This window comes from Sarcophilus harrisii, chromosome 1 (assembly GCF_902635505.1).
Source record: "Sarcophilus harrisii chromosome 1, mSarHar1.11, whole genome shotgun sequence".
NCBI lineage: Eukaryota > Metazoa > Chordata > Mammalia > Dasyuromorphia > Dasyuridae > Sarcophilus > Sarcophilus harrisii.
Genome location: NC_045426.1, coordinates 84,001,122 through 84,023,548, shown reverse-complemented (window position 1 = coordinate 84,023,548; position 22,427 = coordinate 84,001,122). Strand labels below are relative to the sequence as shown.

General features: G+C 45.1%; 1 protein-coding gene across 4 annotated transcripts; it reads right to left on the bottom strand.

Annotated features, from left to right (window-relative positions):
- Positions 1-244: 244 nt before the first annotated feature.
- On the bottom strand, positions 245-12,128 carry MON1A (MON1 homolog A, secretory trafficking associated). 4 transcript variants are annotated; one of them, XM_003762253.3, is made up of 6 exons: positions 11,789-12,128; positions 8,496-8,636; positions 4,896-5,384; positions 2,977-3,742; positions 769-916; positions 245-534 (listed from the first exon to the last, which is right to left on the bottom strand). In XM_003762253.3, exons 2-6 carry the CDS (start codon positions 8,620-8,622, stop codon positions 394-396), a joined length of 1,671 nt encoding a protein of 556 aa, XP_003762301.1. In that variant the 5' UTR covers positions 8,623-8,636; positions 11,789-12,128; the 3' UTR covers positions 245-393. The 4 variants fall into 4 exon arrangements, with proteins under 4 accessions (XP_003762301.1, XP_012398971.1, XP_031814887.1 ...); XM_012543517.3 differs by having other exon boundaries at positions 11,954-12,127; XM_031959027.1 differs by lacking the exon at positions 11,789-12,128 and adding an exon at positions 8,780-9,183.
- Between the last annotated feature and the right edge of the window lie 10,299 nt (positions 12,129-22,427).

Genomic DNA, 22,427 nt, shown 5'->3' with positions numbered 1-22,427 from the left:
TACATGTCCTTGGTTGGGGAACAAGGACTGGCCTGAGTGGGCACAAGGCTACCAGCAGGTGTGCGTGATGTGTGTGGGGCTGACGTGAGCACAGGTACGCGGTGGCTGTGGAACATGGAGCGTACGCAGCAGGGAAGTTGGGGTGAGCTCCCTGCGGGGGAGCTGGGGCAGGAAATACTTTTAAGGCAGATCCAACCTGTGGCAAGATCCCGGGAGGCCCCGGTGTAGTGGGAGCAGACAGCAATGGCTTCAGACATCCACTCTTTAATGAAAACACAGCATCTAGGTATTGTCCCCAAGCCCAGCAGATCCCCAGCCCTCCCAGCCTCCCTCGCACTCCCCACAGTCTGGCCCCTCCGTGGGTGGGGGAGTCTCGGCTGCCCCCAGTGTCCATCAGTAGGTCAGAGGAGTGAGAATGAATAGTCTGTCCTCCTCCTTCCGAATCCAGCGCATCAGTTTGTGTACGGCACTAATGGCAGATGCCTTGGTACCCAAGGGACTGTAGCACATATACAGCTCAAAGGCTCCTGTCACCTGAGAGAGAGAGAGAGAGGGAGCAGTCACACTTCTGGAAACCCCACAGGGAAGGGACCCTACTCTAGGAGGAGGGAGGGGAGTCAGAGCCTGTAAATCTGGGGCCCCCACTCTCTGGGCCCCAATCCCTGCCCAGACTCCAGAGGGTTAGACCCCAGTCCAGTGGGGAGGCTCCCTGATCCCACAGGACAGATGGCCCCTGCCAGAAGGAGAGAAGGACAGCCTGCCCCTTACCAAAGCCAGAAGGTTCTCGTTGGGTCCTGTGTAGTAGATGGTTTTGAGAGGGTGGGAGGCGTTGTGGGCACGGCTGTGCAGATACTGATAGAGGCCCAGCAGCCGCTCCTGCTCCTCCTCACTTGCATATGGATCCTCGATCTCTGGGCTACAGAGGAAGCAGACAGGAGGGGGAACATGAAGAAGTGGAGGGTCCAGAGCACCCCATCCATCCCCTCGTTTTGCAGACGTGGAAACAAACATGGGAGGTTCAGAGAGTGCATGTGAGTGTTCAGTTTCCTCATCTCTAAAATGGGAACAACCATCCTTATACCATCTACCTCACGGAGTTAGAGGAAAAATCTTTGTTAACCCTAGAGTTCTGTGTGTGTGTCTGGTAGCCTCTATCCAGACGTGAGCTCCCCAGTCATCACCACCACATCCTTCACTTTCACAGGGTGCTTTAAGTACGAATTGATTTGTTTATGGTATCTCCTGTGAGTGGGACTTGGTGAGGCAATAACTCAGACTGGCTGTTCATTCTGTGCCTTACTGCTTATGTGCCTTTCGCTAAATCTGGACCTCAGTTTCCTCATGTTGAAAGGAGGGATCCCTAGATTTCTTCTTCGCTAAATCTTTTGGTCTTTCTCATTTTCACAAATACTTACCTGTCTGGCCATGCAGGTTGCTACAGTAAGACAGATTTACAAGGTGTCAAGGAGAACTAGAAAGAATTAATCAGAGACTTAGCTCAGTAGCTAAAGTCATTTGATCTCTTTTGACCTTGATTTCCACATCTGTAAAATGGGGATAGTAATAGCACCTACCTCCCACGGTTGCTGTGGGGATCAATTGAGATTATCTAAAGAAACCCTGAAAATCTTAAAAAACTATATAAATGCCATTGATAATAATAAGGATAATAATAAATACTATGCTGTTTGAAGAGCTGCCTTGGTGATGACCACTCCCCAATCCCTTTTCTTCTCTTCCCTACCTACTCCCCTACTCATTGAAGATTTTGCTCTTGCTGTCTGGCCCTTTCCTTATTTCTCTCAGTTTAAGGGGACTGGGATAGTGGATTATCCTTGGTCTCCCAGGCTAGAAGGCCTCTCCTCAGACTCAAGTTTTTAGCATACAACTTGTCGCTCTCTGACAGAAAAGTGAATGTGTTTAAGTGTACTCATATATGAGTATGTATTTGGGAGCTATGGTGGGGAAGGAGGGAATGAGGGGAGGCAGGAAGCCCCAAAGCATCCCTCCATGGTGGGATGTACTCTCTCCTTTAGCAATAATAGTCATTTGTCATCTTTAGGACACTTGAAACCTTTTGCCCTCCAACTATAAAGTGGACAATATAAGGCTTATTGAGGCAAATAAGGCAGATCAGACAGGAAAATACAAAGAATCCCATAGTTACTAAGCTTTGGAGAAGGGATTCAAACCCAGGATTGGGACTCCAAAGCCTTCAGGACCTTAACTGCAGGGGACAATGCCTCCCATCCTTGCCAAAAATACAGAAAAGTAGCACAGAGTGATGGAAATTTCACCAATTTGGAGTTTGGAGACAACAGTTTAAATCCTGATTCTGATACATTTTAGTTCTAGGATGCTGGAAGTATCCCTTAAATTATCAGTAAGCCTATACCTTACCCCCTGGCCTGCAGTTGCACTCTAAGGACCCCATTTTCCCTATGGCTACACCCTCCCATGGATATTGTCACCCCCAGGTATCAATTGTCTGTTTATATTTCTAGAGCTTTATACATTAATAAGCTTAACAATTGTCTTTTCATTCTTTCTACGAAACGGGGATAATAATACTAATACAACATGCCTCTTGTGGCTGTTTTTTAAAAAGTGCTTTGTAAGCCTTAATTTTAAAAGAAACAAAAATAAATAAAAATAAGTAAAGAAATATGAGTTGTCATTATTCTCCCAGGGGGCACATACTCCAAGAATCCTGAATGGGGGAATTGGGAAGCTCTGCCCTATGACTCAGCCTGCGCCTGTGACAGGCCTGTGCGCTTTAGTATCTTGTTACCCCATCCCGCCTTCCTCTGTCCCCTTTCCCTCAGCCTCAGACCTCGGGGAATGGCCATTCTGTTGGTGGGCCCGGCAGAAGGCCACGTCTGTGGCCAATCCATCTTGCCTTCAGCGGTCTGGCAGTACCTGCCTGGGGGGGGGGGGGGGGGGGGGGGGGGGGGGGGGGAGGGAGGAATCTCTCACCTAGTGAAGAGCCCTGAGCTCTTGGACTTGTAGATGAAGTGGCGAAGGTCTGGGATGCCCACTTGGGTCACGCTGTAGAAGGGGGTGCGCAGGGCCTCCCGCAGCATGTGATGGGCCCCGCGCTTTTTCAACCGCTCCTGGAAACGGCGGCGGCAGTCTGAGACCGTGAAGAAGTCCTCTCGGTCAGTGGAGACCAGAAGCAGGCATAAGTCTGTGTCTGGCTCCAGGTAGGAGATGTGCACATGGAAGAAGCCCCCCGAGTTGAATTTGGGGAGGCAGATGGGCGTCCAAGCCTCTCCTTCTCGAAAGGAGGATGAGGAACTGATGAGGTTAAAGAGAAGGTGGAGGTCAATGGGATGAAGGAACTGGTCCTTCTTCCGCACCAGAGACACCAGCTGATTGCGGGACAGCAGGATGGAAAACACAAGGCTCTTGGCCTTGGCCTGCTGTAAGCTGGTGCTGACGGCGTCCCGCACGCTGGCGGCCAGGGGCAGGCAGCGGGCGGCCCCCATCAGGAAGCTGGGGTCACGGGCCATGAGCTGCAGCAGGTTATCCGTGATGCGCTCAGAGCCCAAGAGCAGGCGACGCAGGTCGTAATTCTGCTTCTGCTGGAAGATGTGATTGAGCTGGGTCCAAGTGAGCAGGCTGAGAATCTGGTAATAGATGTACAACAGCTCCTGGGCTATCTCCTGCTCCGACTGGCGGGTGCGGGCCACAGCCACCAGCACCAGGGGGCTTCGGCGGACAAACACCACCTTATAGCCATCTGGCAGAGGGGCAAGGAAGAGAAAAATCAGCCAAGCGAGAGAGAGGTCCCTCCCTGCTCGAGGGATCACTGTAGCCCCCAGAGGGAAAAATCCGTCTTTCTCATCTTGACCTGTTAAATTTCTACGCACCTATGAAAGCCTGACTCAAAACCCCCTCCTCCAGGAAGCCAGCCCTGATCCCTTTCCTGGTTAGCACTGATGTAAACTTCACAGAAAACTCCGGGTGCTCTAATATGCTTACTGTGTATGTGCTTTGTCACTGTACACGAAAATGATCTGTTTCTGTCTTATCTTTCTACCAGACTGGGAGCTCCTTGGGGGCAAAGCCCTCATTTTGTACCTACTCCAGCCCCGAGCACAGAATTCAGTAATCAGGCGGTGGTTGTACTGGCATAAAAGGCTTTTCAGTCCAACCTTCGAGGCTCTCTGAGATTCCTGCTTCCCCGGGGGCTAGCTTTTAGCCTCAGTGACTGCCCAGGACTTCCCTTCTCCTTGCTCTTTGCAATCTCTTCTAAGAAGCATTCCCTGATTTTAATCCCTACTCTCCCACTTCCCCTCACCTCACTCCTCAACTCTGTGTCTCCCAATTACTTTCACAGCTTATTTCTGGGTCTGAAAGCATTTGTGTGTAGGTTTCCGCTTGGGCTGGGAACAGATCTATGTCTCTCCCCAAAATTAGAGGCATTCTGAGGGCAAAGGTCTCAGACTAGGTGCTAACAGGGGATGGGCCGGTCTCCCCTCCTACCGGGAGCTTTCTAAGGATAGGCCTTATGTCTCTCACTCAGCCCGAGGGCTCCCTGAGGGCAGGGGTCACACTTAGCCTTTAGATAAATGTGCAGGAGTTGGGATTATTTCTACTCTGACAGACTAAGAAAGCCTGTGGAGGGCGGTTTGTGTATACCCATAAGCCATAGGGATTGCTGAAGGTCCCTAAGAACAGTCCCCTCCCCTGATTTCTCTTTAGTCTAGACCTGTGCACACAACCCTAATCTGATGCAGGATATAAAATGAAAGAGAAGAAATGGGAGAAAGAAGCTTCTCATCAGAGCATCCCAGAGGCTGGCCAGAGATGGGCCCCTCCATGCCTGGCTCCTCCTCAGGGCTCTCCCCCTGCCTCACAGGGTCTCATCCCCTTCCCTAGGCAGGCCTTACCTGCATGAATGGAGCGAATAGCATTCTTGTCCGCCTCCAGGAAGGACACCAAAGCCACCATGACCCCCATGGTGCTGGACAGCGCCTCCTCCGAGCCGTAACGGGAATAAACGGGCTTCCCGGCTTCACTGAGCACGAAGATGTGCTTCTGGTGTAGCCGCCATGTTTCGGCCGCATCCTCCTCATCCCCTTCCCCGGCCTCTCCCTCCCTGGGGGGCTCTGAGGCCCTCCGCTCCCCGGGTCCCGCAGACTCGAGACAGTCTTCAGGCTCCGGCCGCATCTCCTCCTCCAGGTCCCGGGCCACCCCCGTCAGCTGTGTGCTCAGCTCGCTGAAGTCTTTGCTTATCTGCCGCATGTCCGTCGCAGTGGCCCGAGGCTGGGCACTGGCTCCCTCCTCCGGGCTGCCCCCGGCGGCTTCCCCCTCCTCGGATTCCGTCAGGTCCTCGTAGGAACGGGCATGGACAAACATGGCACCCTCCTGGCCAGCCCCTGACAACCAAAAAGCCAAACTCTTAGAAGGGGCCCATCCCCATTCAGTTAGCTCTTTGTTATCTACACTGTGGCCTAACCACAACCGAGGGATGGGTGCCCTCAACAGACAGTGGCTTCTATGCAGCTTTTCACCCCCTCATTAATCAGTCTATGCTTAGGGAATCTCAGGGGACGGTGGCTAAAAAAGAGAAAGAAAGGAGATACTCTGTGCTTCTGGTGCCAAAAAAGCCACACCCAAACCAGCATTGCTAACCAGAAATTCACAGAGGCTCGGTGAAAAGAGCCCTGGAATTGGAGTCCCAAGACCCAGCTCTGAGTTCCAGTTCTCTCCTTTACAGGCTGTGCACCCTTGAAAAAGCCTCGGTTTCCTCAATTGTATAATGAGAAGGTTGAACCAAATAAAGCTCTAAGAGTTTCTCCAGCTCCAAATGCTGTCATTCCATGAGTCTCAGATACACTTGTGATTACCCACACTTTGGTATTAGCTCTCTCCATCAGGATGGATAACAAAGAGGTGGCTCTGGATAGCATTTCACACATTTCTTCTCAATATCCCCTGTTTAATCTCCATCAGCCCCCTCTCCCTATCCTTAAGGAATGCAGGGGGATCACCGACAGCCCTCAGGGGGTGGCAGGAGAGACAGCTAGACACAGGACACAGGAGTTGGGGCTGATTTTACCTTAGCCATGATCTCTCTGGCAGCTGATCCATCTGTGGGGCCTAGGGCTCACCTCTTCATCCTAAAAATGTCCTGCTCCCTTCCTCCTCTCCCCTTCCCTCCCTGGCACATATGGTGAAACTGAGGTATAAGATACAATGGAACAGGACTTCACTTGATCACACAGTCTCAAATCTGGAAGGGACCTCAGAAGGATGGTAAGAATCCCTCCTACCCATATGTGCAAAAATGTTTGTAGCAGCTCTTTTTGTTCAAAGAATTAGAAAATGAGTAGATGCCTAACAATTGGGGAATGGCTGAACAAAGTGTGGTATATTATTGTTCTGTAAGAAATGACCAGAAGAATGATTTTAGAAAGGCCTGGAAAGATTTACAGGAACTGATGCTGAGTGAAATGAGCAGAACCAAGAATATATCGTACACAATAATAGCAAGAATGTATGATGATCAACTATGAAAGACTTGGTTCTTCTCAGTGGTTCAGTGATCCAAAGCAATCCCAATAGACTTTGGACAGAAAGTGCCGTTTGCGTCCAGAAAAAGAACCAGGGAGACTGAATGTAAACCAATGCTACATTTGCTTCTTTTTTCTGTTTTTTTTTTTTAATCTCTCCCATGGTTTTTCCCTTTTGCTCTGATTTTTCTCTCAACACGATTCATAAGGCAAAAAAAAAAGAATCCCTCCCACAATAGCCTCTCCTTGACTTGAAAGCCTGAGTGAGTGAGGGGTTCCTTGCCTTCCAAGGCAGTGAATTCCTCTTTAAGATAGCTCTCATGGTAAGGAAGATTTCCACAGACAAAGTCAAATTAATCTGTCTACAATTTCTACCCATTGCCTCTAGGCAAGATTCAGAAGCAGCTCAGATACTCCAAGATAGCTGCCATAGCCTTCCTGGCTCACCTCCTCTTCTCTAGGTTAAAGGTTCCAGCAAGTTCTTCAGTCAATTCATGTACAATTTCACTTTCAGTTCCCTTATTATACTAGAATCCCTTCCTAAGACTAAACTGAGCACCCAGAATGGATGTGCTCCAATCAATGTAGAAGATGCCCTCCCCCCCAAACTTCCCTGTTTTAGACCCTCTGCTTCTATATTAATATCCTACGTTGAGGCAGCGAGATGTTAACATTAACATAATTCTGGGCTTGGAGTCAAGAAGACCGTCGGTTTAAATCTGCATGCAGATAATGGCTAGCTGAGCGATTCTGGCAACTCACCGAATCTCTCTTTGCCTCAGTATCCTTATCTATAAAAAGGGGATGATAAATATCACTTACTTCCAGGATGGTTATGAGAATGAAATGCCATATTTGTAAAGCATCTGGCATATGTAAATGCTAGATATTTCTGTTATTACTATTATTACCATTAATGCTGCTTTCTTTGGTTACCTTGTCGGTTTCTGATTTATATTGAACTTGCAGTCCACTAAAACCACCAGATCTTTTTCATGTGAAATATTTTTTAGCTCTGCTTCCCCATCTTGTACTTGTGCAGTGAATTTTTTAAAAATTCAAAAAATCCAAAATTTCCCTTATGTCAAGAGAGGAATGGCTATTCTCTGCCCCTTTATGAACTTGAGAGACTTGCCCCAAACCACAATGCCTTGTTCTTTTTGCTCTCTTAAAGGTGAAGAAGACAACGAGAGGATGATCTATTCTATTCCACTGTCATGATGTCCCACCAAAGTCCTGTCTGGGGAAGTCCCTGTCTGCATGCTTGATCGGTCTGTTATCTCAGTGGAGGAGGTGGGGCATCCCGGGTCCCCGAAGGTCTACAGGAAATCCTCCCCCACAGGAAGAGAAGTCAGTCATCCTGCTGGCATTAACCCTTTGCATGCCCCTGGGATTCTGAGCTGGGGCTCACTGGAACCCTAAGTTTCTTCAGATCCAAAGTCCGACACAGAATGCCTGTGTACTCTGCTCCCTGCAGGCAAGTCTAGAGATGATGTGGTGACACTGAGGCTGCTTCTCTGCTGCAAAGGTAGTGAAAGAAGAGCTGGAAAAAGAACGTTGATGAAGTCTGTTTCTGAGTCCTTCCCTTCTCTTCCCACAGTTCAATGCAAAGGGCAACGGATAGAAGGGGGTAGAAGACTTGAATGTGGGTCCCAGCTCCGTCCCTTACTAGCTGAGGGACTCTGGCCAAATGATTCCTGTCCCTGAACCTTTGTTTCTTTATCTACAAGGTGGAGATAATCACATCACTTACCTCACTGGGTAGTCATACAGACCAAAGAAGAGAAAAAAAATCATTATTTTAATGTGCAATATAAATGTTAGCTAATATAAAAAAGCTTTCAGAGTTCTACCCCATGCAGAGAGCTGAAAAAGAAGAACTAGCTTGAATGAAGGTCTCCCAGAGTATCATCTCTTGGGCTCTCACAAATAGGGGCTAGCCATCTACCTGCAGGCCACCTGCACCTGCCTTACCTGGCTCTGTTCCTTGGGCCAGTCCTGGAGTCGGGCTCTCTGATCGCTCTGAGCTCTGCCCATCAGAAGGGACCAAGGTGCCATTGGTGCTTTCCCAGCTTTTCTTCTTATGCACGTCAGCAGCCATCTCCCTGCTTTAACCTAGATCCACAAATCAACAAGAGAACAGAAACATTAGGGGACTCGATTGAAACTGTTGAGGTATGCTGCTCTGTTGGGTGGTAGAATGAGGCCTGAATTTACAGTCAGGGCACCTGGGCTTTGGTCTAAACCCTGCCACTCACTCACTTTGTGATCCATCCCTTCTCAGTTTCAGTCTGTTTCCTTATCAATAAATTGAGGTGATTGGATCTGATCTCCAATGACTCTTCCAGCTCTGACCTTCTTTGTTCTAAATTTTCTCTAAGCTTATTATGTTGTAAGGTAAATTCTAGCCCTGACATTCTATATTCTAATGTCCATTCCAGCTCTGACATTCTATGTACTATGTTCTAACGGCCCTCTTAAGCACTGATAATATAGATTCTTAGGGCCCTTTCAGCTCTGACAATTTGTGTTCCAAGGACCCTCTAGTTTTGATATTGTGTTCTAAGGGCCCTCTCAGCTTACATACATAGTTCCCTCCCCAAAAAAATATACATCTATCTATTGTATGCTTCTATTGCTCTCAATTAGAGCAGATAATCTAGAGCTAATCATCAATAAAATAAAATACTCATAATACAGAGAGCTTTGTTCAAGAGTTGTCTAATCGTTTTTCAGTCACATCCGACTGTGACGCCTTTGGGTGTTTTCTTGACAAAGAAACTAGAATTGTTTGTCCTTTCTAGATTGCTTAGGAGAAGGAGGGGTGAATATGAAAGTTTTACTTCACGAAGTAGAGGAAATGATATTCAGTACTGAATCTACTTATTACTAACTTGCTTGTTAAAAACTGATGGCAAGAAGATGTGTATATCTCTAGATTGCCACAGGCAAGGAAGATGCCTGGATCATCAGGGGAAGCTGAGAGCGAATCTTTTCCCCTCACAGGGCTACTAGTGATGACTTGCTTGTAAAATCTTACCAAGGTAGCTCATAAGATGCTCTCTTTCCTTTTCTGATTCTTGGAATATTTATCCTCATTCTATCTCTATTTGTTGACCCTACTGGTCCTTCAGGATGCACTCTAAACTACTTTTTCTTCATTGAAGACATAGGAACTATGGGCTTGAAATACTACACAGGCTATCAATCATAGTTAATATATTGAGGTTTTTTCCTCCTTAATTCTTTGAAAATATTTAGTACAAGAGATGGCACACTGCATCCTACTCTTTTTACCCATACCTTCCTCACTAATCTTGCATAGTTAAGGAAGGATATAGTTGAAAAATGATATGTAAAATCAAAAGACACACACACACACACACACACACACACACACACACACACACATATTATATGAAAAACATTTTTTAAAAAAGAAAAGGCCTAGTTCAAATGCTACCTCTTCCAAAAATCCTTCCCCTTTTACAATGGGCTGCTCTATCTCACACTACTTCCAATACATTTTATGATCCAATCACAGTCACGGTTTCTCGGAAGAGGCAGTAGAAGGTAAGCCCCCTGAGTGTAGGGACCATTTCGTTATATGTTTATTTCTTAAGTGGAATTGGACTGTTGGCCAAGCTCTCCCCTATAACAGCAGGATAACAGCTAGCTTATGCAAATAAACAGTGAGAGAGAGAAAAAAGAAAAAGAGGAAGAGGAGGAAGAGAAGGAGGGAATGAAGGAGGAGGAGGAGGAGAGAGGAGAAAGAGAGAAAGGAGGGGGGAGGGAGAGGAGAGAATTGATCCAGCTCCAGCCACAATAAATAAAATCCCTAAGGCTAAAGTCCTTCTGAGGCTCAAGGATAGCAGCTCCCATTGGGTCCAGCCAGATGGCTCAAAGAACTGGCAGATGGCTTCAGGGCTAATTCTCTCCTAGAAGATCTTCATGCTTTCCTGTACCACCTCCTGCCCCCATTTTCTCCTTCCTTCCCCACTTCTCTGCTGAGACAAACAACTCAATAGGTTACTTGGTCAATCTGTTCATAACCAGGGGTTGATTTCCCCCTAGTGGCTTTAGGGAAGTATTTCTAGCCTGCTGAGAGTGATGTAGACACACACATCCCTACCTCTGCCTTTGGGGTTCAACTCCCACCCTCCCCAAGCCCTGCCTGAGGAGGGACCTTGGGAGAGAGGGAATCAGGGTCAAAGGAGCGTGCTCCCGGGCCGGAACACACCCTTCCCCACATTCTACCTCTGGCAACAAAGTTTCCAGAAGCATCTTGTTTTGTTAGAAGGGGTGTTACACTGTAGGAGTTCACACTAAAGAGTGTGGGGTCGAGCGCTAGCCTTCCCCTCGGCTACCCGAGACTTCCAGAACCAGGAGGAACTGGGGGCGGGGGTCATCTGGTCCCTCAGTCCCACTCTGCAGAAGCAGCCCTGAGTGGGGAAGGGGAGAAGCGGCCGGCCCAGACTAACAGGAAGGGTGAGCTGCTGGGAGCCAGGTGCAGCAGGGTGGGGCGGCCTGCGGGGCCCAGGTGAGGGCCCGGGCTGGAGGGCAGGGAGCGGGGGCTGGCATGCCAGCCCAGGCCGGGGTCGCTGGCCCTGTCTCCGGAAGGACCACTCCCTTCACTGACAAAGGAGGCTGGCCCTTTCTGAAGGGCTGCGGGGCACCCTGAGGGAGTGGGTGGGGGTGGCCCCTTAGGCCCGGGGCCCCCCCGGAGCTGCCCCCCTTTGCCAGCTCTGGGTTTGTAGATGGAGGGCGGGAGTAGCCCGAAGACCCAGCCAGGCTGGGCATCTTGGTGGAAGTTGCACTGGATGTGGGGTTTTCTTGGCAGAGACACATGGTTTTCCTTCTCCCCAAAGAAAACAGAGTTTGAATTCCCTGAGCTCCTCGGTTCACTCTCCTACTTGTTACCTATGACCTTGAGCAAGTAACTTCCTTGTAACAAATCTGAGGGTCCGGTCGGCCTGCATGACCTCTGCGGCCCCTGCAGCCCAAAGCCTGGGACCCTCCCCTTTGTGAGGAGCCAGAACTCCCAGCCCTCGGCAGGGCCGGCGGCCTGACCCGGGGCTCCCCGGGCGGGTGGGCTGTGCTCCTGGGGAGGGCCCGGAAGTCGACACCTGGGAAGGCAGGTGTGGGCTCGCCCCTCCCCCGCCCACAAGTGCCCGCCGGGCCGAGGAGCCAGGGCTGGCAGAAGCCCCTGCGCTCCCCTCCCCCCCGCGCCCGGGCCCCCGGCCCACAGACAGGGCGGGCACACCCACCTGGCTTCTGCTCCGGGCCGGGGCCGGCAGGTAAAGCCCTGCTTAGCTAGACTCCCCGGAAGCTGGAGGGGCCCGGGCAGGGCCCACCTCTGGAGCCAGGGATGCCAGGCCCCGACGATCCTTACTCCCCCAGCCCCTGACCATGGTGGCTGCCTAAGTGCTGACCTCTGGCCACCACGGGGACCGCTGCAGCTCGGACCATCCTGCTCATCTCCAGCCCGGCCAGGAAAACAGTGCAAATCCACTTCTCCTCCCAAAGGTCAGTTTCCAGCGACTCGGCCCAACCTTCCCTCGGGTTGCATTGTGGGAGTTGTAGTCCAAGAGCTGCTCAAGGCCCAGCTTCACTCTGCTCAGGGGCGTGGCCTGGGGAGGAAGGCTCTACCTGGCTGCCGGCTCTTCCCGGCATGGCCAGGGCCGCGCCTTCTCCGGCCTCTGCCAGGGCCCGGCCCGCGGGCGTCGGGCAGGCCCCTGCGGTTTAAATGACTAGAGTTCTGGCTCTGGAGCTGGAGGACCTGCAGTTGGATCCTAGCTCGATTACCCACCAGTCACGTCAGCGGGATCTGACCCTCCCGGGTCCTCTCTGGGGCTTTCTTGGCAAAAATACTGGCATAGTTTACCATTTCCTTCTCCAATTTAGGGAGAAAGATTCCAGAGCTTCTGTTACTGTTTGTTGTTTTCAGTCCCGCCTAACTCTTCCTGAGCCTTTTAGTGTTTTCTTGGTAAAGACACTGGAGCAGTTTTCCACTTCCTTCTCCAATTCGTTTCACAGATGGGTAAACTGAGGCAGACAGGGCCAAGCGACTTGCTTGGAGTCACATAGCCCGGGATGTGTTTGAGGGCAGATTTGGACTCGGGAAGGTGGATCTTCCTGGAGCTCTATGCATCATGGAGCCATCTTACAGCCCCTTCTGAGCTTAGCTGAAGGAATTGCTGGAAGAACTGTTTCTGGACAAATAGCGTGTTTTTTTCCTACCTGCATCTGTCTAAAGGAGATTATTGCCTACACTGAGCAGCTTGAGTGCGTGAAAAGTGGGACTGAAACCCCCAAGGCCTACTTGTTTGTGGGAGCATTCAGCTGGATTGTGAGGCAGAACAACATGGGCTGGCTACTGCTGCAACCTCTGTGCTGCGTTTCTTTCCCAGGGAGTCCCTAAGTTCTGAATTTTCCTTTGGGAGGCTAAGAGCTGGGAAGTGAAGGAAAGTTGCCTCTTCCTTGCCCTCTTCTTGGCCCAAGCAGAGCGGAGGCTGACTCCAAAGCTCATTCAGGTCTCCAGAGTTACTTTTCTAATTTCTCTATAAATAGATGGAATTTCTTTTGCTATCTAGATAAATCCTATCTATCAATCTGCTATTGATCTGGGTGTTGCCTTATTTGCAAATGCAGAAAGACCTGCTGGGAGGAATAGTGTTCAGGTGTTATTCCATCATGTCTGATTCTCCATGACCTCGTTTGGGGTTTTCTTGGCAAAGATACTGGAATGCCATTTCCTTCTCCAGTTCATTTTATAGATTTAACTTGAAAACGCTACCAACTAAGAATAAAGGGGAGGGAGAATTGGTGCTTGATTTTTTGTTTCCAGATGATTGTGCACTCGATATAACTCCTGTAGCTGAGATGCAAGAAAGTAGGGATCAATTCTCAGCTGCTGGTGCTACTTTTGGCCTAACAATTAATACCAAGAAAACACAGGTTCTTCACCAGCCAGCACAACATTCATACATGGAACATCAGCTATTAATCAGAATGACTGGAGATGGCCCTGGATACAATGGGAGACCTTGGCCTTTTTAAGCTAAAGTCTTCAACAGGTCTCATTTTGACTAAAGCCACACCCCAACCCAACTCTTGACTTTCCAAGAATGGACATAGATGATGTGAGTGATGCACACATTGCCAGAGCTCAGTATCTGAGGGGCTCCAAAGGAAAGTGTGGGAGAGAAGAAGTATTAGATTGCCTACCCAACTAAAGATTTACAGAATTATTGTGCTGCCATTGTTGTATGCTTGTGAAACCTGGATAGTATACCAGTGCCATGCCAGGAAACTGAATGGCTTCCATTTGAATTGTCATAAGAAGATTCTGAAGATCATCTGGCAGAAGAAGGTATGGGATCATGTGTAATGTTCTCTGGTTTAGTTTTCTTGAGGTCTCTGGAGTAGCGTTCTTTTCAGGAGAGCCAACTGTTCAAAGTCCAAATCCTTTATTATCTCCTTCAGAGTCTTGTCTCCCTCCTTTCCTGGGGCTCGGTTAGCTTTCTTATAGTCCAGATTCTTTATTATCTCCTTGCCTGGGGCTGGGCAGCTTTCTGGGGAGCCTTTCAGACCGGCCTTGGTCTCAGTGGAGAAATGCAGGAGAGCCTGCCACCAGTGGCCTGACTGAAGATCTAATGAATGTCTGTCCTTGGTTCTGAGAGTTTGAGCTCCCATCTGTCTTCTCTGCCCTCTGAAAGCTTCTCTTCTCTGGCTCTCAGCCCCTGCTTATATGCTCCACACTGAGTATAAACCAATCATTATACCATTAGGAAACCATTATTTGTTGTAAGATTAAATCAATCATACAGAACCACGCTAAACTAGATAACCATTGTCTCCTCAATTCCACTTAGTACCTTGTAAGCATCCTTGTTTCAAATTCAGAGGTCTGGCCCATAGTTTGAGTGCCAAAAGTATGCTTGCCTAATATTTTACAGAGAACTCATGTAAGGGAGGGGTTCACATGGTAGTCAGGAGAAGCTGTACAAAGATATTTACATTCTCTCTGCTGAGTTATGGAATCAATTTTATGATATAGGAAACACTGGTAAATAATCAATCACCCAGAGTAGCATACCTGCATTCAGGAAGGCTCTGCGAGTGAATCAGAATTACAACTGCTGAAAAGACATGTGAGGTATACAAGTTAAGAGACATCTCCACTCCAAATAGTCATATGGACTATATATATATATATATATATATATATTTGGCTGAGGCAATTGGGGTTGTGACTTGCCCAGGGTCACACAGCCAGGAAGTGTTAAGTGTCTGAGACCAGATTTGAACTTAGGTCCTCCTGACTTCAGGGCTAGTGCTCTATCCACTGCGCCGCCTAGCTGCCCCCATATGGACAATTTGTGCCCAAACTGTGATAAAGCCTTCTAAGCTCATATTGGTCTGATCAGCCACAATCAGGTACATTGGGACCTTGATCTCAACATAGTGAAGCTATTTTGGTCTTCTTCAAGAAGGAAGGCAACAACCAACCTACCAACAGAGGAAGGAACTGCGGCAAACAGAGTTAAGTAATTCGCCCAGCGTTTGAGGCTAAATTTGAAATCAGATTTCTTGCCTCCAGGGCTGGTACTCTATCCATTGTATCACATCGATGCCCTGAGTGTTCTGGCATTGAAGATAGAAAGCAGAGTTCAGATCCTAGTTCCCAAATGTACTGTCTGGGGACCGAATCAAAATGAATGAGAATTTGGTGGGTTTTATTGCCTTTGAATAAATGTCCCTTCTTTCCCTTAGGCTAGAATGAGTCCCATCGCCACCTTTGTTGCCTGGGACAGATCCAGGCTGTCAGGACAAGCGGACTCATTCATCTCTTCCTTCCCCCCCCCCCCCCTCCCCACCAATGTGCACGTGCAGAGAATCCTCTATGGAGGAGAGACTTGAGGGCAGTCCCTGGGAAATAGAAACTGACTGTTGGAGAATAGGTATGGCTGCCCCGGCAGTGACCACCACATTCTAAAGGGAGATGCCAGAAGAGAGGGAATCCTTTTCCCCTTTTGTCACCATCCCCTACCTCAGTCCTCTATCTAGACAAGTCAGAAGACATTCACAAAGCGGACAAACCAGGTCTCAGAGCTGGCAGTGGGAGGTGGAGGTCCAATTCATTTAGATGCAGGAGACGGATAGTTACTGGTACAGCCTGAGTCTAGAGTGCCACCTCATGGCTTCTTCTGAAATACCATCTCAAGTACGGGCCCAGACTCCCACCTTTCCCCTTTGCTGCCATTGTCTCTCTAGCAGAAGTTCTCAAACTGCGGCCCGTGGGCCAGATGCGGCAGTTGAGGACTATTATTCCCCTCACCCAGAGCTATGAAGTTTCTTTATTTAAAGGCCCACAAAACAAAGGTTTTGTTTTTACTATAGTCCGGCCCTCCAACAGTCTGAGGGACAGTGAACTGGCTCCCTATTTAAAAAGTTTGAGGACTCCGGCAAGGGGTAGGGAGAAGGATAGGGAAAAATATACTTTCATCATCTTTCACTCTTCCCTTTCCCTTAACCAGCCTCTCCAAATCTGTCACCAAATTCTGCTGACTTCTAATTGTACATCTTTCTCTACTCTCCCCTTTTCTCTACTCACACAACCATCATTCTAGCTCAGATGGCCCTCATCACGTCTTTATAAATTCCTACCTGAATGTGATTCATAAAGCAATGTATATTAAAATGAATAAATTAGTCTTTTGGTTCTTCAAAAGGAAAATAAATTCCTAGTTGATCCTTTTGTTTCCATCTCCATTTCCAATCCAATGTGACCTACACATAGCTGCAAACATTGTCTTTGACCTATGAGACAGTGAAGGATGAAGCAACTGTAGAATGACAGAAAGGACTCTGGAGAGACTTTACTCTTTTTTAAAATTGTATTTTATTTTTCCAAATACATGTAATGATTGTTTTCAGCATTCATTTTTAAAAAATAGTTTTTTATTTTCAAAATATATGCAGATAATTTTCAGCATTCACCCTTGTAAAATCTTGTGTTCCAATTTTTTCTCCCTCTCTTTTCCCCACTCCCTCCCCTAGATAGCAAGTAATCTAATAAATGTTAAACATGTGCAATTCTTCTATGCATATTTCCACAATTATTATGCAGCACAAAAAAGTCAGATCAAAAAGAAAAAATGAGAAAGAAAACAAAAGGCAAGTAAACAACAAAAAAGTGAAAATACTATGTTGTGATGGACATTCAGTCTCCATAGTCCTCTTTCTAGATTCAGATGCTTCTCTTCATCACCAGTCTATTGGAATTGGCCTGAATTACCTCATTTCAACATTCATTTTAAAAAATTATAGCTTTTTATTTTCAAAAGATATACATGGATAATTTTCGACATTCGCTCCTACAAAACCCTTTTCCCCTCCAATTCTTCTATACACAACATTCATTTTTGTAAAATTTTGTGTTCTAAATTATTCTACCTCCCTCCCTTACCTCCTCCTTCCCCAAGACAGCAAGCAATCTGATATAGGTTAAATATATGCAATCCTTTTAAACATATTTCCATATTTGTCATGTTGTGCAAGAAAAATCAAACCAAAAGGGGAAAAAAACACAGGAAAGAAAAAAAAACAAACAAAAATGTGAAAATACTAAGCTTCAATGTTCACTCTCCATACTTCTCTTTCTGGATGTGATTAGCATATTCTATCCCAAGTCCCTTGGAACTGACAGGCTCTAGTCTTGATGAGGCTGCTTATTAATTAGCTGCTTAACTTTGGCCAAGCCTCTTCCTCTCCTAGGGTCTTCATCTTTCCATATGTAAAACCAAGGGTTTAGGCTAAGATTCCTTCCAGTGCCTTTGACTTATTCCCTCCCTGTATAAATGCTTCTTATAACGAAAAGATCCCTCAGCAAATTACAGCTTGTCCTGTGTCTATATAAGTGAGTGCATTGTTCTTCTCTTGATGTGCTCAGACCCTCTGTGTTCAGTTTTGTCTGGGATAGAGTTTTTCAATGCCTTCACTTTCTACCCTGAACAATGGCTGTGGTAAAGTGTTATGCAGAGACTGCAGTAAGTACAAACACAAGGCCCCCTTTTTTCCCCTGGAGTTTATTTTCCCTGGAATCTTTGAAAAATCAGATCTTAAAATGAGACATCTGCAACCTACTCATTCCTCCTTGTACTCCATTCTTGGCCAGTGAAAGGCAGATAAAATCAATATAAAAGAAGGAGATGTACTTATCATACTTTCAAATTTTATTTTTCTAGGGAATCTTCAGGTTATGTTGAGTGTGTGGATCACAACATAACATTCTCACTCTTTTTGTTGTTCATTTGCATTTTGTTTTCTTACTCATTTTCTTTCCTTTTTGATCTGATCTTTCTTGTGCAGCAAGATAATTGTACAAATAGGTTTACATATATTGTATTTAACATATATTTTAACATATATACTGGATTGCTTGCCATCTAGGGCAGGAGGTATAGGGAAAGAGAGGAAAATTTGGAACACACGGCTATGCAAGGATCAATGTTGAAAAATTATCCATGCATATGTTTTGAAAATAAAATTTCATAATAAAATTTATAAAAGAAAATAAAAAAAGAAGAGACCTTTCCTATATCAATGTTTAGAATATCATTGTTCTATAAGAAATGATCAACAATGATGGACAGAAGCAGCTACACCTAAAGAAAGAACACTGGGAAATGAATGTATTGTTTGCATTTTTGTTTTTCTTCCTGGGTTATTTTTTACCTTCTGAATCCAGTTCTTCCTGTGCAACAAGAGAACTGTTCGGTTCTGCACACATATACTGTATCTAGGATATACTGTGACATATTTAACATGTATAGGACTGCTTGCTATCTGGTGGAGGGGGTGGAGGGAGGGGAGGGAGGGAGTTGGAACAGAAGTGAGTGCAAGGGATAATGTAAAAAATTACCCAGGCATGGGTTCTGTCGATAAAAAGTTATAATTATGAAAAAAAAGAAATGATCAGCAGAATGATTTCAAAGAGGCCTGGAGGAAACTTACATGAACTAATTCTAAGTGAGTAGAGCCAAGAGAACATTGTATATAGCAACAAGATTATACGATCAATTCTGATGGACGTGGCTCTCATCAACCACGAGATGATTCAGGCCACTTCCAATGACCTTGTGATGAAAAGAAATATTATTTTCACCCTTTTTGTTTTTGTTTGCTTGTACTTTGTTTTCTTTCTCATTTTTTCCCTTTTTGATCTGGTTTTTCTTGTACAGCATGATATTTGTGGAAATATGTATAGAGGAATTGCACACATTTAACATATTTTAGATCACTTGCCAACTGGGGGAAGGAGTAGGGGGAAGGGAGGGAAAAATTGGAACACAGGGTTTTATAGGGATGAATATCAAAAATTATCCATGTAGATATTTTGAAAATAAAAAGCTTTAATTAAAAATTTTTTAAAAAAGAATTTGAAATAAAAAAGACCTTTCCTTCCCTTCTTCAGTGAATGCACAAGCATTCTCTCGCTGTTTCCTGTTGGCTTATTGTATGACAACGAAATGTCTTTTAACTGATTTCTGAGCCAAAGAACTAAGTGTGCCTATAAAAAGCTTGAACAGACACACTCTGTCAGGACTTGGTTTTCAAAGGAGGGCAAAGAAGGAAGGTTGTTATTCTTTGGGTAGGAGTAGAGATAGTTGTGGTGGCAGAGGCTTGTTGGGATGAATGCCTTTTCTCATCACCCAATCGTATGACTATGTCGCCTCTATTTCTTTTGCTTCTATGTGTTATTCTTTCCTGATTTTAAGTGAATGATCTCCAGCAATGAAATGGACCAGGTTACAACCTTGTAAACTTTGAAAGGTTGCAAGTGCTTTCTAAGGTCCAAACCCTGGAACTGAAACAGAGTCTGTCTGTAGCAACAACATCCACGTTGGATGGGGAGGAGCCAAACTGGATGAATGATCTGCTTGGTTCAGCCCAGAAAGGAATTGACTGAGCAATAGAGATATCATGTTCTTCAAGCAAGGGCTCAACCCATCCATCACACCACACCCAAAAGTGAACTTAGTGGGAGACAGGGGGAAGTAAAGGAATGTTGTAGGAACCACTTTAAATCTAAGCCCAACTGTCCAGAGCCCAATGTGGTAGAGGGGGATATATATGTTCCTGGTTTAGGAAATTATGAGTCGGTTCTTAGTATGTTTTCTCAATAAATATTCCTTTGTAAAAGCTAATTGATATTTATCAGTTATGTGAAATTGGACAAATGTTAAGTGAAGATTGGTTGATTTTGAAGGAATCCATTGGATTTGCTCATTCTCATGAGTAATAGTTTTAAAAAACTCAACTCTCTATTAGAGAGTGATCTCCTTCAGGGGTCCTCAAACTTCGCCCGTGGGCCAGATGCAGCAGCTGAGGACGATTATCCCCTTCACCCAGGGCTATGAAGTTTCTTTATTTAAAGGCCCACAAAACAAAGTTTTTGTTTTTACAATAGTCTGGCCTTCCAAAGTCTGAGGGGCAGTGAACTGGCCCCCTAATTAAAAAGTTTGAGGATCCCTGTGACTTAGAATCTTAAATGGAGAAGATTTAACCTCATTCTGGGAACAAAACTGAGTATGACTTGGGAGAGTAATCCCAGAGCTTGTGACATTATTATATGTAACAGAGAAAAATAAAACAAGTGTCATTCATCCGAAGTCGGAAAAAAGCAGGCCACTACAGAGAGTATAAATCAGGGAAGTCTTTCTGGAGGAGGTAATATTTAAATTGGCCTTGAGAAAATGGAGTATTCTAAACTTAAGGAACAGAGTGAACCCTGCAGAATACTAGGGGGAAAGAATATGAGAAAGGAGGAGGGTGATAGAAGACATATTGAGGTAGGGGCTGGTCAGAAGCAAAGCACTTTTGAAGAGGATGGGATTAAAAGAAAGAGAATAAAATAAACAGGGGGATATACAGTTAACAATAGTAATTATATAAAAAATTTTGAAGCAAGTTTCTCTGATGCAGGCCTCATTTCTCAAATATATATTTGAGATCTAAATCGGATTTATATATTTAAAAAAAGAGCTGTTCCCCAAATGATAAATGATCAAAAGATATGATTTATGCCCAAAGGGTTAGAAAATCATGTATATCTTTTGACTTAACAAAATACCCATTTTGGGCATGAATCCCAAAAGAGATTTTTTTTTTTTAAAAAAGGAAAAAAAAACCCTAATATGTATAGAAATACTTATAGAAGTTCTTTTCTCAGGGCAAAGAATTGGAAATTGAGAGGATGCCCATGAATTGGGAAATGGCTGAATAAATTGTGGTGATTATGAATGAATATTATTGTTTTTCAAAAAATGATGAGCAGAATGTTATCAGAAAAACTTGGAAAGTCCTCCACGAGTTCAAGCAAAATGAAATATACTGTATTCATAGCAAAGTTGTGGGATGATCAGCTGGGAATGACTTTGTTATTCTTGTGATCCAACGATCCAACACTATTCTGAAAGACTTATGAAAAATGTTATAACTACCCAGAGAAAGAATTAATTGTGCCTGGATTCAAACTAAAACATAATTTTTTAAAAACTTTTTTTTTCTTAAGGATTTTTTTTTGAGGGAGATCTATGTTTTCTTTTGCAATATGGCTTTTATGGAAACGCTTTGCTTAACTCCATGTGTGGAATTCTCAGTGGAAAAGGATATGAGGAGGAAGGGTGAGAATCTGGAACTCAAAGTTTTAAAAATCAAATGTAAAAAAATATTTTACATGTAACTTGGAAAATAAAAAAAAATTTTAATAAAAGGAACAGGGAGAATAAAAACATGGAGGTGGAAGAACAGAGGCAGAGTAATCCAGTTTGTCTGAAAGTAATATGAGATGAAACTTGAAAGGAAACAAGTTCCAGGCAGAGGATTGTGAACTTGGATGGATAAGGAAAACTCACCTGTGCATGAACTTTTATAATCTAGTGGTCCAATATGATCTCAGAAATTAAATTATTTTTCCTATGTCCCTCTTCTGCTCTACAAATGGAAGAAGTATAAATCATTATGGAACTACCTATGGCTCTACCATTTGCTCTGTATGTTACCACTTTTAATCTTCCCAATTGCCAAATGACATAAATCCTACAGTTATTATTATCACTGCTTTGCAGCTGAGAAAAAGGAAATTCAGGTTAAGTGGCTATTGGACCAAATGCAATCTATCTAATCTATTGGGATTTTCAGAGGGAAGAAAAATTCTTTCCTCTGCATACTTATATTGGTAAGAATAATAACTCTCATTGCTCTAGCATGTGAAGCCCTTTTGCTACAGCACCCTGTGAAGTCAATGACCCAGATGTTATTTTCATTTTGGAGGCAAGGAAATGAAGCTAAGTGAATCTAAAAGCATTATCCAAAATCACATAGATAGGAGGTGGCAGGGTTGGGATATGAATCCTTTTCTTCTGATTCCAACCCCAATATTTCTTTCATTATACCATGCTGCCTCCATTAAAAGTAAATATAAGTTACATTTGTTTAGTTTTCAGTTTACTAAGTGATATCAGAACTACCCATCTAAGTGGGTAGTATAGTTATTACTATCCCTGTTTTGTAGGTTTTAGATAGATACTGCTTATTATTTTAAGGAAAGCTCCCTTTATCCCTATGCCTTCTAGTGTTTTTTTTTTTAAATAAGAATGGGTGCTGTATTTTGTCAAAAACTTTTTCTGCAGCTATTGAGATTATCATATGATTTCTGTTGGTTTTGTTATTGATATGATTGATTATGGTGATAGGTTTCCTGATATTGAACCAGCCTTGCATTCCTGTTATAAATCCCAGTTGGTCATAGATCCCTGTTTTGTAAGTAAGAAAAATGAATCTCAGAAAGATTAAATGATTTGCCCACAGAAGAATCTAACTACTTGTAATTCCTGGCCT